The 18,970-nt window shown below is 31.8% G+C and overlaps 1 protein-coding gene across 1 annotated transcript in view; it reads right to left on the reverse strand.

Annotated features, from left to right (window-relative positions):
- Window positions 1-4,430: 4,430 nt before the first annotated feature.
- Window positions 4,431-18,970, reverse strand: part of LOC108755160 (la-related protein 1) — an 18,752-nt gene continuing 4,212 nt past the window's right edge. Inside the window, exons 2-17 of the mRNA XM_018498012.1 lie at window positions 13,765-13,838; window positions 13,199-13,252; window positions 12,621-12,789; window positions 12,357-12,458; window positions 12,042-12,214; window positions 11,720-11,838; window positions 11,438-11,636; window positions 10,571-11,134; window positions 10,306-10,490; window positions 7,911-8,133; window positions 7,660-7,821; window positions 7,336-7,586; window positions 6,760-6,911; window positions 6,306-6,560; window positions 5,598-5,731; window positions 4,431-5,487 (exon numbers count right to left, since the gene is read on the reverse strand). Coding sequence (XP_018353514.1) covers window positions 5,203-5,487; window positions 5,598-5,731; window positions 6,306-6,560; window positions 6,760-6,911; window positions 7,336-7,586; window positions 7,660-7,821; window positions 7,911-8,133; window positions 10,306-10,490; window positions 10,571-11,134; window positions 11,438-11,636; window positions 11,720-11,838; window positions 12,042-12,214; window positions 12,357-12,458; window positions 12,621-12,789; window positions 13,199-13,252; window positions 13,765-13,838 — 3,101 coding nt within the window. The 3' untranslated portion in view covers window positions 4,431-5,202. The remainder of the gene's footprint in view (window positions 5,488-5,597; window positions 5,732-6,305; window positions 6,561-6,759; window positions 6,912-7,335; window positions 7,587-7,659; window positions 7,822-7,910; window positions 8,134-10,305; window positions 10,491-10,570; window positions 11,135-11,437; window positions 11,637-11,719; window positions 11,839-12,041; window positions 12,215-12,356; window positions 12,459-12,620; window positions 12,790-13,198; window positions 13,253-13,764; window positions 13,839-18,970) is intronic.

Consider the following 18,970-nt stretch of genomic DNA (forward strand, 5'->3'; position numbering starts at 1 on the left):
AACGTAAGGAGAAGTACATATCATTACAAACTTAATATTTAAAATATTTCGTCCAATAATTGACTCATGCCCATTAATTAGTAGATACATTGATTTTACTTCTGGAGTAGTGTCTGTGAAGTTAAGCTCCAGACACATCGGATGACATCTCAAATCAATCAGTCGCTTTTCATCGGCGACGAATCGTTGTCGAAAAATTTGATCATGTCACTTTCGATTTTACAAAAGATACCGAGAAGAGGGCTCCGCTGGGAATCGGTTAAAGCGACTAGATTTTTGTAAAATTTTGCACAAACGCAACGCGATCTCGTCGATTTAATAGTAATTGATCAATGACAGCATATGTGAGGTTGAAAAACACTTTTTTTTTAAAGTTGATGAAGCGATTAAATCTTTCTGTTATCTTTAAGTTATAATGGGCACTAAATAGATAACGAGATAAATAGTATGTAATTATTAATGATATCAATGTATCATGAATAATACATTACGTGATAATAAGTAACGTTATTTCTTGAGATCGGATCGCGATTGACGACTGATCGATGTCGATTAGCAAAACGTACGGATTTGTCTGTGTAATAAAATTTGCGCTCGTCTTTTCTCACACCGTCGAGGATGCCTTTCAATAAAATTACGCATTTCTGTATTCGTTTAAGGAGGGATCTTACTAACAAATTCCATCTCTTCAACAAAAAAAAAAAAAAAAAAAAAAAAAACGAGAGCTACGTATCAAGGTATATAAAAATGGCACTAATATAAAATGGTAACATTATAAATATAATTGTATTTGTAGAGCTACATTATTCAAGAAAGAGATTATATCATTGGGCAAATGAGCGAGTTTAGCGAGTCAAATTATTGAAGGATTACAACAATGTGAAAAAAGGCGAAAAAAAATAACAGAATTAAAGTAACAGATCTAAAAAGATAAAGATCTTAAAAAGCTACGTAGGAAAAATAAATTCAGCGAAAACGAAATGACGATTTGAAAATATTACGGTCCCTCCTCAAAACGCATCCCACCTCCACATTGATAAACATAATCATTTCTTGCGATCTAGTGTATAATTTTTATATGAAATATTTTTTATACATTTTCTTATAGTTAAGCAACCAATAAACCCCACCCGCTTTTTAGCGTAAGCCTTAAATGTAAAATTAAGATTTATTTTAGCGGTATATAAGTAACAATGTAAGAATTTATATATATATATGCATATATATATATAAATATATATATACGTATATATAATATATAATCTTTTTTTTACATTTCGGGGTCGATCTCGTGGCGTGGCTCTCACCAACTTTGGATAAAAATTATTTACATTATGTTACATTTCTGTCTCTTCTACAAAAAAGAGGGGGGGGGGGAACAACGTTGCACGATAACGTGTATTAGATATGAAACAGTGCAATTACAGTGAGAAAAATCGGCGCCGAGTACTTCGTTTTTTTTTTCTCTTCGAATATCAAGTTTACTGAAGTTTCACTTCAGTATTTCCGTATTTTTCTCCCATATTTAACGATTGCTAAACCACGCCACGAGAAAGAAACCTGCATAACATATAAGCCGATCGTATATTTAGCTCGTATAAACTTATCTAAGATCTTATCTCGTTATTCGTGCGCTATATAAAGGCTTATATAGTTTACACTATAGTTATTGGCTTAAAAATCTACAGGTACATCTAAATCGCTTAAAATCGAACTATAAAAGTATGTACAATTAATGAGCACGCAGTTTATTTTCTCTCGCCTGTACATATCTATTATTATATCGCGATTGATAAATCGATAGGAAATTATTTGTGCTAATAACTGTCCCTCGTCTGTTCAATGATTATTCTCTTCTCTTTTTTTTCTCCCTTCGCTTAGAACGTTTCCTTTCGTCTCGTTAGTAAATCATTCTCGGTTGTTCGTGGTAACATTAACGTGCATAGTTTCGTTGTACATCCGAATATTAATACAAACCGAATATTAATTTTCGCACGAAAGCCGTCTCATCATCCTTCAAATATGCATTTTGTGAACAGTCTACAGTGATCGACTATCGACTTAAAAAATAAAGAATAATCATCAACACAATTTACTACTTCGTTTAATTGATTAATTGATAAAAACAGCCGGTGCACTTCAATTCTCTATTTACATATACAGGTCACTCAATTTATTATTCCTTTCGTTATACAAAATCAATACGATATAAATCAAATCTTCGTAACACTTTCATTTCACAAACGAGATCTGATGTTAATCGCGCTGAATACGTTCAAGAAAAGAGATAGAAAAAATAAAAAATCACGAATAGACTCTTTCTCGTGGAAAAAGAAAACAGAAATCTAAAAAAGATAAAGAAACGATTATTAAATCAAAGTCTTAAAATTTGAAGACTCCAATTCCCATCAAAAATCTAAAAAAAAAAAGAAAAAAAAAAGAAAAAAAAGAAAAAGAGAAGAGATGCGTAATTAGATATAATCAATTTTTTTTCTTATGGATTGAACGCGATCGCATTCATTCTCAGATGAATTCGCTATCAAACAGACGCAGACTTTCGATTGTCGCCTCGTTTAAGAATCATTGTCAGCTTTTGCTATCACTGTGCCTTCACAGAAGCAACGTCTCGATGTGTCTCTTTTTATTAATTAAGAATTTAAATATTATTCTCTTAAGACACACAAGACTTTATTCTCTACTATTTAGTCCCATGAATTTCCTAGTCATTATTCATATTGCAAAATCAAGCAGCTTATTAACAAGTGATATTGTAGCGTTTAACTTTTTGTTACTATCAACATTTGAGTGTCATTCATAAGACATATCGATACGTTAATTGTAATCTCGATCGATGATACGAAGTCCAACCCCGTCTTCGTATAATTTTAATTTTTGGATTTATGCCCTGTCTAAATAGCAAAAGCGGGTTTTATTGGCGTAACAACGGGAAGACAAAGAAAGACGGGAAAAATCCAAAAGATTACATGAATGCATTGTACGTAGCGAAATCATTTGCGCTTTACTATGTGCACATATTACGATTAACGTTACGCAAAATCCATTCCCATTTTCTCCTCGATCTCAAGAACTAATGTGTCGATATTGTTCAACCTAGATGCTTCGAAAGACATTTTGGCGCTCGAATGAGTAAAATATTCGGTATCATGTGTTCCCAAGTGTAATATTAAATACGTTATACTCATGATTTAAATGTATCGATTTTTCATGTAATAACGTATATCCGTCAATAAAGAAATAAAAGTTGTACGCGACGACGAGAATTACAGCCTTTCTTGTCATTCAAAGGCATTTTCTTTTTCTCTTTCATTTTCCTAATCAACGCTACTTACCGTTCACTTTCGCTCAAACATTATTGCTTATTGTATCGTGATAACTGTATCACCTATCTTGATTTTTCTATTGTAAACAATGTGTTGATATAATATGTGGGCTCAATACATGACTAGTATGTTCAGGACGACAGGATTAGGATACAAACATAACAATTTTTTGCGTTCGCACGAAAGTCGTCTCATCATCCTTTAAATATGCGTTTTGTGAACAGTCTACAGTGATCGACTATCGACTTAAAAAATAAAGAACAACCATCAACACAATTTACTAATTCGTTTGATTGATTAATTGATAAAAACGGCCGGTGCACTTCAATTCTCTATTTACATATACAAGTCACTCAATTTATTATTCCTCTCGTTATGCAAAATCAATACGATATAAATCAAATCTTCGTAACACTTTCATTTCACCAAAACGTATAATATTTATAATATAATTATTGCATAGACAGCGTATGTATAAATATATGCATATGCAAACTCGATTAGTGCGAGTAATATATTAAGAATTCATCAAGTGATTTCTAAAAGCTTAATTCCAAATGACTTTGAATTGAAAGTCTAAAAAATTTACATTTTGGAGACCAACAACGTTAACTTTTCTGTATCTGTGTTACGTTCATGCAGATGTTTTCGTGATCTACATTTTATGAAAAATAAATATGGCAAAATTGATATATATGTATATATATGTATGTGTACATATATATATAGATATATATTGCGTTATTATATGGAAGTACGCCACAATTACATTTAGTCTTAACATAGAAGCTCTGAATGTAACACTTAACCGCTTCAAGAGAGTAAGTAAATACTATTGATATATTTCAATGATATATATATATATAAAGAATGCGTGTCTTCTATAAAAAAAATTGTGCTAAAAAATAAAAAGAAGAAAACTGAAAAGAGCGCCTTTACCAATAAAAAAATGTTAAATATAATTCGCAGAAAGATAGAAATTTAAATAATCTCAATAATAATCAGAAAAGACAGAGTAAATCCAATAACAGTCATATAGATGTGTATCTATACAACTGAGTATTCACGAATTATATGATTAGTCTCTGAATGTATAACAGATTAATCAAAAGTAATATTTAGGCATTTATCTGTTATTTTATATATATATATATATTTAGTCTTTATGCTGTCTTTTAGATAAAAGTAGCACTTTATCTTTTTGCATACATCAAACACTCGTTTAAACAAACAATATCTTACAGGACGTTTCTGCACAGATAATGTTCGCCTGCTCGAGGTGTTGTCACTATACTTGCATCAAAATATGAAATAAAAGTGTAACTGAAAGTATTAGGATATATACATTTCCATCGTTATATTGCTCCATGTACACACACGCATTCTCATCATTCTTCTGGCTTCGGTTCTATTTTGTAACGTAGTTAAATATCGCAAATAATATGAAAAGCGAGTGAAAATATCTTTCGCAATGCACTACCACGCCAAGGGGTTTAAATATCGGTAAATATAATCTTAAACGCTAAATCACGGTTCTAAATCTATTATCAAGAATTTACTTCACATTCCAATAATAATAATCTCTAAAATCACACAATAGGATTAGAGACGCAATTTCCATTTTTCATTTTATGATATTAATTCTCAATAATGTATATTACCGAAAATACTATCGCCACTTCATCTAGAGGGCGATTCGATCATTTCTGTCAATTCACAGATTTATTCAAAATTCACGTATTTTTTTCTTATCGCTGCACCATTTTCATGTTTAGGAGGTAGACGAGCCCTCTGTCTTAATCGTGACGGATTTGCTCGCTTCGGAATTGGAACTGGCTTGAGTTCGTTCTCTGGCAGTGACTTATGATTTACTCGCTTCGAAAGGTTTCGTAGAGAAACCAGAACTCTGTCTATTTCGCTGGCTATTTGATGATGCGGAATCATTCCGTCGTCGAAAATGATACAGTCTAGAGCCAAAAGAACCAGCCCTATTTCGAAACTGCGATAAATGCGACTCTTGCGCGTTTGGCAGTGTGTTATAGTCATCTGAAAGTAGGTGTTCGCTTGTCAGTGAATCTTCCCTAGCGCTTTCAGAAACAGTTCTATTACGTATTCTTGCAGCTTGGAGCATCTCATGTATTTGAGGCTGTAAAAAATAACATAAATATTATTTAATATAAGAAATGAAAACTCTAAATGCTATTAAAAAGTCAATTATGACGCGAGAAATAATAATTTGTTTGTAATAATACTCACTTCTACCACTCTAAAATCTTCGATGTTCTTGAATTTTGATAGGTACTCTTGCAATTGAGGATCTACATGAAGCTGATCAGAGTTTTTATAATATTTCAAAAATGCCCAAAATTTTTCCAATCCATACAGCTGTCCTATTAGTTTAAGTAATTCAATTTAATATTAGTATGATATTGTAATAACTTATATTAATATAATGTACAGCAGCACACGCATTTTTTCTTATTGGATTGCTTGTGTTTTATTTAGTAAATTACTGGATATTCTATGCACACAGAGCTATGTTCAGATTTCCCAAGTGTTCAGGTATCACTTCATCCTTGTTTACCGAACGTTAAACAAGGATGACATGACATTTGGGGAGTATCCAGATAAGAATCCGAATACGCGCCTGTATGATGTAATTCTAATAATTTATTAAAATGTAAGCATAACAGACTTATGTATGTTAATATCAAATTGTTTTTTGTTTGTTGTGCTATTACTAATCAAAATTCTAGGACAAAAATATCCTTCTGGCGTTAGTAAAACACTTGATTTGCTGTTGCACAATTTACCGTTTAACTATTGTACAATAACATAGCTAAACAACCTATTTTGTGCTGTTTATCTACTTTGTGACAATGTTGTCACAAGACAGATTTTATATGTATTTTTTATTATATGCATGTAACATATAATAAAAATACATATAAAATCTTATCTTACCGCTTTCATAATCTTGAATCGTTTCCATTTCAAAATCTGTATATAATGTATGTCTAAACTTCTTTTCCAAGCCGTAACTGTAAAATCTGAAAAGGCACTCTAGTCCGTATCGGTATCCTTCGCAGGCATCTTCTTTGGCTATAGTTCTGAATTCCTCGTACATGGTACGATTAAAGTTTTCTCGTAAGAAAAACGACCAGAAACGGAAAAGTGTGTTCATTTCTTGAGATTGTCCGATACCTAATCGTTTGCGTTCTAAAAACATATAAATATGATATGTAAGTAAAAATCTTGATTTAATATGAATATACAATTTGTTTAATTAATAGTCAGATAAAAGTATTTCTACACGTTTTTCTCAGTCGGGAAAAGAAGACAAATAGAAATTCATCATTTTATAATCTCTATTCACACACAAATTAATATCTTAAGAAAATATCTATATTGCTGATACCTTTCAAACAACGCGAATGATATTTGTGATATGCTTGTTGAGTAAATCCATTATCTTTCAACAAAGCATGACTCGGATGCTCACAGATACTGGGAACACTTCCATAACTATTAGCAAGATAACCTTCATTAGGACTTGTGCCTGCGCTACTTCTGAAATAATAAAATAGAGTTTAAAATATATATGTAAAATGAACTTAAACTTTCATTTTTCCATTATCATTCAGATTAAAACTATTCTACAAGGTTCTTCAGTCGGGAAAAGAAGACATATAGATAAATGATTCATCATGTTATATTTTACATTTATACAAAAATAGAAATATCGTTAGTAATAATTAATACGAATTCATTCCAATTAATCGTAAAATAAAAATATAAATATGAGATTACAATGCTAGATACTTTTAATTTACGAGCTATGTGTACTTCATAGAAAATTAGCAATTATTTCTCCTCGTATACTTTTAATATTTTTACTTTTTAATATTTCACGTTAGCAATAAAGTGTTTTTATCTTGAATCGAAAAGTTTATTTTTCAGTTTAAGCTGCAAATTTATTGCGAATATTACATACCCTGTGGAATATGTTCGAGGATGATGTTCTCGAACGTCCATAACCCAGCCAATATGATGTTCCACTGGAGGATTATTGCTGTGACGAGTCTTCCTTTTTCGTGGCGTTCTCGGATCAACAGACGGTCCATCTTTCACAACAGCAAAGAAACGTGGCGTGGTATTTCTTCGACCTTCTCTTGGACAAAGTTTATCACTCCAACGATTCCTTTCCTGTCTGTGATCTTTTTTATCTGGACTTGTGCTTGGAAGCTGTTCAACGAATACATAATATATATATATTTTTTTCTAGGATAATTTTTTTATTTCGCAAAGTTTGAATTACCTGTGATGAAACCGAAACTTCTAAATCTTCCATAGAAGGAGGTGGTGGTGGTGGGACTTCCGGATTTGCTTTTCTTGGAGCTTTTGGCGCCATTTTTTCGAAATCTTCCTGACTAATCATATTAACCGTTTTGTAACTTCCAATGGATGAAGAAGAGCCATGCTGTATGTTAACATAACTTATTAATATCCCTGGATTTTTATTTTTCTTTATTTGTTTCTAAATTTGAGGGATTAAAGTTCTAATCTTACTCTTTGAAAATTTTGTCTCCACAATTGTTCCTCATAATAATGTAATCCGTCGTTGATAAACTGTTCTAATTCTTGAGTCATTTTTACTCTTGTAGTCCATTCTCCTGTTCTATCATAGCCCTCATGCTTTGGGATTCTGGATGATGCAGGACTGATTTGAGTAAATATCAATATTTTATTAATATCTCTATCCGATAATTCATTATCATCGTCATCTTCAGACCTGTAACAATTATATCAAGAAATATAAAATATCAACATTAATCTATATGTTAAAAGATTTTAAATAATCAGCTAATCTCGCTCTTCTCTCTGAGCTATGATAAAAAAAAAACAGTTCAGATTTAGGCTTCTTATTCTTAACTTTTAAATTGTTAATAAATACATTATAAACTTTGGAGTTTATTGTAACAAAGCAGAAATTTTTTAACGAAAATACCTAAATTCATTCATGCTACAATATCCTAAAATATTTTAATATTGACCTGCGTATGAACTGGATCTTTCAAGGAACAGTCAAAATTTCAAGCTATAGCATTACAATAGATTAGAGAGGGGATGAAAGAAGCAGGTAGTAGAATGAGAATATAGGACAATCATAACGGTTTTTAGTTAGTTTGCTGCGATCCTGCAAGCAGGTAAGTCGTCCATGATTTATACCGCCTTAGCAAAAAGCTAATGTGATGATGTCGAGATCCGACGAAAAGATTGAACGACTTTTATGAGCTAGAGAAAACAACCTAAAATTTATTTATTAGGAAAAATATGGTGCTGGCATAAATAAATCACTGTTCACACGATATTAGTGAAAAACAGCAGTCCACACTAGGGTTAATTAACAGGGTATCCATCCATCCAATGGCGCTACAGTCTATAAATCTGACCAGGGCCTCTTCTAGATGAGGTTTCTAAACAATATTAGAACAAAGCTTCAGAGAGTGAAACAAAGTTTTTTGAGTATATCTTGAGCGATGGATGTACGTAGACAATACACAAAGTACCAGTGAAGATGATTTCTTTGAATCTTTTTTCTCAAAAAATTTTTTGATATTATAAAATTTCTTTGTACGAATATTATTTCATATTTTTGTAAGGTAAAATAAATATAATTTTTCTAAAAATTGAATTTTTTTCTAAAAATCATTTTATTTTTGTGTTATGATTTTCACTTTTCAAAATAATTAAGGTTTTTAAGGCAAACATCTGTAAATCACCTTTTTCGTAAAAAAATCATCTCACAAGAGTGGAATATAAATTCATCTACCTAGGCAGTTTTTTTTTTCTTTCATTGCAAAATTATGATTTTCGAACACATAAAAAATTTTTATATACCCTCTGTGTTTTGCTACATAAAAAAACATTTGAGTTAAAAAATGTTCAAAATACAAAATACAGATGTAAAACAAAAAAAATTTTTTTCCGATTTTTAAACCGATTTATTAGGAAAAATATGGTGCTATCATAAATGAATCACCGTTCACACGACATCAGTGAAAAACAGCGGTTTACATACAGGGTTAATTAAAAGGTTAATTAAGAGAATATCCATCCATCCATCTAATGACACTCCAAATCTGACCAGGGCCTCTTCTAGATGAGGTTTCTAAACAATAATTTTTCGGGAATTAGTTAGGAATTAATTTTTCGGGAGTTAGCCTAATGTTCAATCTGCAACGGAAGATGGGAGAACAAATGTGTATATCTACTGAATAAATAACAATAAAGGGCAAAGTAAGAGTCAAACACATTTTTTTAAATTGTCACACAATTAAAAAAAATAAATTACAAATAAAGAAAAGTAAAATTAAAAAAAATAATAAAAAAACTCGGTTTAAATTCAAATAATAACTTATCATACAAATTGTTGTATAAAATTAATTATCAAAAATGCTCGTATATTCACTGTAATCACAGTGAGTCTTGATGTAGAAAAGGTGAGTTTTGATGTAGAACTCGATATTATTTACATACGATTGAACAGTCAAATGTGTTTCATATCTCTTAGAAAACGTTCAAAAATCATATGTAAATTATTCAAACAAGTGTATCCATATAAGTATGAAAACCCATTAGAATATACAAAGTTTAATGAAACGCAGACGTAAATTGTGTAAGACAGACATTGTGTATCAATTATAATGTACGCTCGCTGATACAGATCAACACGGACCCGGAAATATATCTATATATATGAGATCTATAGTTTAACGCCGAATCCGAACGACGCTGGTGATCAAAGATATCTTAATCGCTATATCTTTAATTAAAGATGGAGTCATTTTCGGCTCTTTAAACGCGAAAAATCGCGTATATGGCGCAGATGAACTCGGATTCACAAAGTCAATCCCACCGAGCAGTAAACCATTTGACGTTTCAATTGTCCTTATAAACTAACCATTCTGAAAAGGCATTATGTCGACCAGTCGGTGGCGGTGAATCCAGTTCCTCGTCAAATTGAAAATCCAGTTCTTCTCGTATTGCATTTTTCATTTCAGATTTCTCTTTCTCTTCTGTTCTGTCCTTGTGTGAATGTCTCTCTTCTGTTTTGTCTTTATGTAGATGTTTCACTCTTCTTCTCACCTATAAAATTTATTTCCGTAATACTTTCATTTTCGCAAATTTCTGTACTTTGATACAATAAAAAATAAAATAATAGTTACCTCCTTCCAAGTATTGTCGCTTGATGAATCCGATTCTCCATTGATTCGTTCTGATAAGCTGTCCGAAGTAGGAGCATCTACTGTGGCTGGTAATTCATTGTCTCTTCTTACATTCGTGAGAGAACTATTATTAAAAGAGAGAAGATACTTTTCTGCAATCTCCATTGTTTCTTTTATCTTTTCAAAGTGAAATTTGTTTGTTGTCTTTATTTGATTACTGTTATCTTTGTTTGATTGCTGTTTCGTAGCGGTAAATCCATTGATTCTTTCCGTTGTCGGCACAAACTCTGGCACATCAGGATTTAGAATCTCATTTATTGTAGAAGAATTTATCTCTGGTTCATCATATCTTACTGTTGAAATGGAATGGTAAGATTCAAACACACGAGGAACTGGGGGAGCAGGCATTGTAGATAAAGGCTTTGCAATAGGACAAAATGTAGTTTCAGAGGTAGGAATTATTTCGGACTGAGATGGGTTAGACTGTTGTGTATGATCTGAAAAGGCGATATTACTAGCTATGTCCAAAAGAGGCCATTTTAACGGATCGAATCTTGTCCTAATCTGAAAAATAAAAATTTATATTATTAGAAAAATTCCATTATATACGTGCATAAAGAACATACATATATGTAAGATTTGAATAATTATAAATACAATGTAACGAGGTCTACTATCAAACCCCATTCATCGAACTTAAAATAAGTTCTAATGGTGTCAGCGAATCCTCTTCAATTTGCTGTAGCACAAGTTTTGTATCTAACATATGTAACATGCTAGATTTTTTAAAAAATATGTGCTGTGTTATGTCGATTTCATCAGATAACATGCGCTATATTTTATTAATTTAAAATAAGTTTATAATACCTTATATCCATCTTCTAATTCTAACAGCTCCAGTCTATCGGATTCCAAGACTGCTTCTATCACCAAATCTATATCCACCGTTAAATTTTGTACACGTTGAAAAGATGCGATTAAAGTGAGAGGTAAATATCCTTGAGCGTTCATTTTACGACGTAGGAAAAAGTCCTTTACAAGATTTTCTTCAGAAAAGTAATATTCTCTGTATAAAAAAAAGATGTTATCCAAGTTCCGATATATATGTATACAAATTATATAGATATAAAAAATATAGATTAAATTTACATTTGTTTTCGTATATATTCTTTTAATGCAGTAGTATCTATGTAATTTGCATTATTAAAATAGCATGTTCCCATATAAGGTATCATATATCCAGAATCCGTATGTTCATATTTATGGGCCTGTAAAAAAGAAGAAAACATGAAGTCTGAAGAAACAGAAATTACAAATATAGATATAAACTTTAAAGATCTTCAGTTCTACTATCACTTATTATCCATCAAAATAAGGTCAGATAGATTCCCACCTTAGGTAACATCATTATTGAACTATCGCAATTCGCGATAATAAATAATTTAAACTGCGTATATCAAAAAGAAATTACTTGTGCACAGTCCGTAGTATAATTTGTATACTCGTGATCGTATCGGTGTCTGAAACCACCACGGCCACGCCCGCCTCGTCCTCTACCTCTATAATTTCTTCCACCGCGTCCTCGTGAATTATATCCAGTTGATCTATCGTAATCCCTTTCACGCCAATACTCACCATCGTTCGCTGTTGATCACAATATAATTAACATTTATATTCGTTTGTTTTTATTATCGCTACATGCACATATTGCAGTTAAGTTTCAATACATACACAAGCATACGCACGCACGTACGCACGATTATTATACATATACAAATAAAATTACCTTCACCATTTTTTTCTCTATGATTTTGAAATCTCGGTGATCGCATAGTCCCACGATTTTGTGCCAAGTCTATCTCAAGCGGGACCCATTTTTGTTTATTCGCTGGACAAATGATAATCAGATTTCAATTAAATGTAGATTAAAAATATTTCTTATTTACATTGCAAGTAGAACAATTCATTTGTAAACAAAGTTATTACTTTGTTATATTATCTATAAGCGATTATTATAATGAATTCCAAGAGTAAAGATTGACTTTCTCACCTTTCCTTTTCTTTTCATTGTTATCCATATGCTCGTCGCTATCATCTTGATAGTTTATCTGTTCCTTGTTCTCCTTGCCTTTGCTTTCGACAATGTTGCACGTCTTAGAGGTACTTGGTTCACCATTAAGCACACCATTTTGCTTCAAAGGAGTTACAGTTGTTTTCCTCTATATTAAAAGATAAAATACCGTCTACTGTATACATACAAAAATAAAAAATAATAAAAGAGAATTCATAAAAGTAAGAAAACTCGAGGAACGCGTACATATAATGTGTACAAATAATGAACAGTTCTCAGACATAGTAACTTTTATCTGAGATGACAAATATTTGATGTTTCTTTAGCAAAATTTCTACACTCACAAATGCACGAATAAATCATTTGCAAGCTCTAGATCTTGCAGTTTATTATGTAATAATGACATAAGAAATATTATTTACGGCAATTAGAATAGATAAAACCATTATTAATAATTATTATTTAATAATATATAACAGTTTCATTTAAAATAATAACTTAGATAACTTGCTAAAGATATGATAGTAATTTAACAGAAATTTAATAACAATACCCACCTCTATTTGTGTTCCTAAAGTAGGCCAGTCTCCAATGTTCGTAAAATCACTTGCCTGTTGCAATGCACAAGAAAAATATATGTTACAGAAAATGTTTTAAAGTATTTGTAACGTGTACGTTAGAAAGAAGACAGATATTTAAACATTTGTATTTTTTTAAATAAATTATATATATAACTTATAAAATAAATCTTTTTAAATAATTTATATTTGTAATTCATCTCCTGATGTATAATTAAACATTACGCCGCATATATTCTGTAAAATAAAACAATATATAATATAAATATATATTTCACCGTTATATTTAGTAAACCATTTAATTTAAATAAATGGTTTAATTTGATTCGTTACATCTATTGAAATGTTAGAAGTTTATTTTCATCTGTGTATTTCAGAAAGTTATGTATCAATTGCATTTAATTATGTATATTATATATTATAACATAGAAATAAAAAAAATATCTTTTGTGCTTACAATATAATCGAGTATGCTAAAATCGCTTATCTTTTTAGATAAATATGTGCGCACTAAATGAATAAGATAGAAGATAAAAAACACATACGTTTTGATTAAATTTCCTTCTATCTCTGGGAGCTCTGACAATTGTAGGCTGGGCACCACTTTCGACACCATTTTCTGGAAATAAGAAGAAGAAATGCTTTTATGTAAATATTAAAAACCAATATACATAGTTATATAAAATTGTATATATACAATATTTTATAGATATAAATTAATATCAATAAATTTGCAATAAAATGTATCACGTGCAAATGTATCGCACATTAACATATTGGTTAGACATCGGTTATTTTATAAATGTAATATAAATGTAAAATACCTGCTAAAAAAGATATTATTTTTATAAAATAATCTAACATATACTGACAATATGTTAATGCAACACGCGATACATTTTCCAAAGAATTTTCATTCTAATATAACAAAATATGAAAGATACATGGAGATATTCTTGTGCAAATTAGACTACAGTAGTCAAGAATTTTGTATGAACAACCTGTGTTGCAGGATTTAATATATTCAGGATAGCCTGTTAAATATTTTTTTCTCAAAAGCCGTCTCTGAATAATTATATCTTTATCGATTTCTTCATAACTTGTATTCTAAACCGCGTGACCTCGATTATCTTTCACATACACGCGCATGTTTCACGAATATTTTTATCTGTAACATTCGACGTCAGGTCGAAGGTGGAAGATGGAGTAGATGCTGAACAAAAAATTGTCATACAAATTTATCTTTTTTAGTCACTTTATCTGCTCTTATTAAATACATTAATTATTTCTCTTTTTTGACAAAATTCTTTGTAGTCAAATGCTTTTACGATTATTATATATCACTGTAAACGAAATATCTTTAATTGTGTAAAAAATATTAATTGAGAGATAAGTCTTGAAAGCCACATGTGGCACTTGTAATTGAGAGAGCAAGATTAGAGCAAGAATTGGTACATTGTTAATTGAGAAGTCAAAGCGTTATAATATTATAAAATGCATTACTGAGAGTAATGAATATTAATGTTACGCAACGTAACATAATTGAATATAGTAAAATTGTAATTAAATAACGTTTTATCTTGCATTTTCTTATCATAATTACTTTTCATTATCTAAAAAAATTGTATCAGTAAAACAGTTTTCGAACTTTTTATATTTATGAGCTCTCATATAATTATGTGTATCATTAACTTTAAGTTTTCATTGTTAATTCTGCGTCATTTAAAAGATTTAAAATGAGTTATGATAAAAAACGTCAACAACTCCGCCATATTTACCCAAATCAAATTAGTTCTATTTTTATACTTAATTTTCATAGTTATTTTACGTTGTTTTTTTTTACTTATAGTTGATCTTTACATATAATATTTACACTTAATTGCATCCGTGCCAAGGAATGCCGAAGCCAAATAATTATGGCAATTTGCCCTCGATGTAGGCGTTCAAAATAATAAACAAGACTTAAATACGATTCGAACATTCTCTCCTAGTAGGACAAGTGTTAAGGTAAAATCTTTTTTTAATAAAACAAATTATTCAAGAGCTTAATTATATTTAATGTAATAATTAACATCGATATACTCTATCTAATTTATGACTCTTTTACACGAATCTATTATTTCTAACTCTTTTTTTTTTTAGTGTTTTTCTTCTATTCTATTGCATTTTAATCTGAAACGCCATCTTCAATGAAAATAAAAAATACAAATAAAATAAACTTCCGCTTTTTAAAGATTAAACGAAGATTATAAACATTTACAATCTATATCAAAGGCGTGATTCATGATTTTAATGTCTCCGCTCGAAGTTACGTTAACTAACGTTAGACCAGGATGTGGTCATACGTATCACGAGATGTAATAACTTCACGTAATCCTATCACGATTCAGCGTGATGCGATTATTACCAGAATGTTATTGAAATGTTACCGGAAGTCATAGAACAATACATACCGTTCGTATTTATAATTCTTGGTCAGTGATAAAAGCTAAAATATACTCTTGTAAAGTACGAATACAAAATTTAATGATTTAGTTAGGTCGTAATAAACATAAACAAGTTGATAATACAACCGAGATAAGAATGCCATTAATGTTCAACAAGAGTTTTTATACGTAGCAAGGTTTGCGAAAAAATAACTCGAACGAATAAGAGTTCATACATATATTGTTTATTTTCTAAACCAACTGTTTATCTTAAAGGAGAGAATTACGAAATCGTAAGGCAAAACTATCCACCTTATACGACCATTTTTTTCTAATCATTGAGCAACACATTTAATATAAAGTAAATTATCTTTTATTTTTCTTATACAACTGGCTGAATTTTAATAGCTATTCTTTTTTTTTAATCTTAATTAAGATTTTTAAAAAAAGTCAATTTTTCATTGCAACTTAGATTGCTTGCAACTTTTAATCATAATTTTAAACTCGAACAGCCAAATCATCCATTCATTTCTGAAGAGATTGAGAAATATTATAAAAATTCTAGACACCGCTGTAACGTTTGCATCACAAATTATAATATGCATATGAGGAAGATAGCAGTGATGATGTCGACTCACTTTTGAAAGTACCGTCTTCACTTTCGTCTATCTTCATCGCGTCACGTGTACGCGACCTTTCGAATTTAACAATCCAACCCGTTCCGTTCCGTTGCCGCCCAAGTTGCGGTCTAATTAAATTGCGGTCTTAATTGCATCAGCAATGAGAATACCATTGATATATCGCGCGAACGAAACTCCATATGCATTTTCATGGTGACAAACGATGCGTCTTAGCCGCACAGATTATCACGAACGTCCACGCCTGGATGTCCATTAAGGCGAGAGTCTCGCTCCTCTCAATAAATAATTAAACGGGCAAATGGGTTAAAACGATTGGATTCCTCACGATTGATACCTCGACGAAGTCGAAGGCCGCATGTCTTCGCGAATCGGAACGAACGATGTTCCAGTCCGGACACTTAATGAAATATCCTGCAATCAATGCGATTGTACGACGGAGCGCGAAGTATCGATGCTAAAGTCGCGATTCGAACGTCGACGAGCCACTGAGAGCTGGCTGGCCTCAAGAAGAGAGAGAGAGAATCACGGTGAGACGATAGAGAACTACTCGCGACGCCTGGGAATACTCTCGACTGCTACTTTCAGCCTTAGTAAACCTTACGGAATAGGTTTCATCTCTGAGTACACAAAGAAAATATGTCTTTGATATAGAGATTTCATAAAAAGATAATCTTCTATTTTCTCTCTCTTCTTCGTTATCCTGAAACGTGTATTAAGAAGCTACGCGTGGATTATTTCTGTGTCAAGTGTATTAAGAATGTAAGTATTTCATAAACATTGCAGTTCACCTCATCAAGAGGAGGACGAGGAGCTGCCTGATACCTTGATGAAGCGAACTGCAATGTTCATACACATACACGAAACGTTAGTATTCTAATAATGGACGTGGAGATAAACGTATAGCTTCTATGTAGAAATTAAATGGAAACCTCAAAAGCTCATTATCTACGTGTATTTTTTCAATTCTACCGACGAAGTTATATTCGATCCCAGAATTTCTACTTGATGGAGGCCTTGACGACCAAGTTAAAGCGGAGGCACTGTTCTAGAGCAATTCGAAATGCCTCGTATGCGCGGCGACGCGTTCGATCGAAAGATATTTGCCGGTCTATCGCGCTGGGCAAGTCCCCGAAACAGGTTTTCCATTCTCGCGACTCTCACTTTCTGCGACACATATTTTAATGTGGATCGAACGTGTCGATCCGTTGCGACAAGACCAAGGCCCAACATTTTCGCGGTGCGCTCAAAGCTAAGCGCGTCCGATTGGACATCTCTTTCTTAAGGTACATTTTTTCAGATGACGCGCACGAGATCGGAAGCCGATGCTAACTGCGGATCAATGAGCGGATTCAAGGCTGACGTTGAACAGGAATAAAAATCGAAAGTACATTAATTCTAAAAATGTACTTGAATTGCAGATTATTTTGCGTCCTATTTTCCGCGGAATTCGATCGAGCGTGTCGTTGGCAGAAATTACTTATACTGCGCGTTTCCTCTCTCTTTTCTCTCCTTCACATACATACCGAGAAAATAAAATGCCTGATTATAGAATGTAACCGAACAAATGAGAATGACAAATAAATATTCAATAAGGGGAAGAAAAAGGGCTATAATTTAACAAAAAGTAAACTGTATTTAAATTCTTCTTACATTATTTAACGAGATATTTTTTCTAAAAGTGAGAATGTTCGAGCACACGGACTATTATAAGGCTTTCCACGATAAACCGAGTCATTATTCATATCAAATACTAAGTTAAAATATAAATCATAAGTCTAGAAAATTTACACCCAGAATAAATCATATTAAATTGTTACGTCACAATGTTTCAGCCGATCAAAAGGATGATCAAGGCAAATAACAATACACGATTGGTAAGTTAACGTAATCTAAGTTATAAATCATAATAAATGAAATTTCTATGTCATTTCCATGCAGTGACTACTGATTACTGACTTATTGTTGCCTTATGACACACTATTGACTCGCTTACAACTTGCTCCTGACTTCTGATCTATTACTAACGGCTTGTTGTAGAAAGCCCATTAGACAAGAAGCGTTATATGAACGCTTTCATGATTGCATCCTGTAGAAATGATTCGCGACGTCCACCGAAGCGCAAAACGAGTGTCAATGTCATTGCCCTCGTGGCACTCTCCCGCGTTCTCGTCCCGTATGATCAGAACAAGTAGATCAATTATGGTCCCGCAGATTCGGCGAGTTTCACGCCGTGCGCCGGAAATGCGTGCGCCTACACAAGCGTCTCCAATCGAAAATGCCACGGTATTATATTTTCAGTAGCGATGCTGAGAGAGCAGCTATGCTGAAACGAGACGCCCTGTCACGTATTCACGAGGCGTTTAAATTGTCTGGGACTTCTTCTCCGAAACTGTAAAAATGAGAAGTGCGAAATGAAAGACATACCCGTTATCTCGTTCGTTATACGCGGTAAATATTAAGAAAATAATAAAATTGTATGGAGAGAGAGAGAATTTTGAAAATATCAAAAAAACCTTCTGTAAATTTTCTCATAGCAAAAAATACTTTTTTAAGTATTGTTTTCTCGTTATGACGCAGGAAAAGATGTTTTTATTTGACCTTTTCTGCAATAATTAGAATGAAAAAAATATATTAAATCAAGAATAAACTTATCCTTGACACACACACATATATATATATATATA

This window comes from Trachymyrmex septentrionalis, unplaced genomic scaffold (assembly GCF_001594115.1).
Source record: "Trachymyrmex septentrionalis isolate Tsep2-gDNA-1 unplaced genomic scaffold, Tsep1.0 scaffold85, whole genome shotgun sequence".
Lineage (NCBI taxonomy): Eukaryota > Metazoa > Arthropoda > Insecta > Hymenoptera > Formicidae > Trachymyrmex > Trachymyrmex septentrionalis.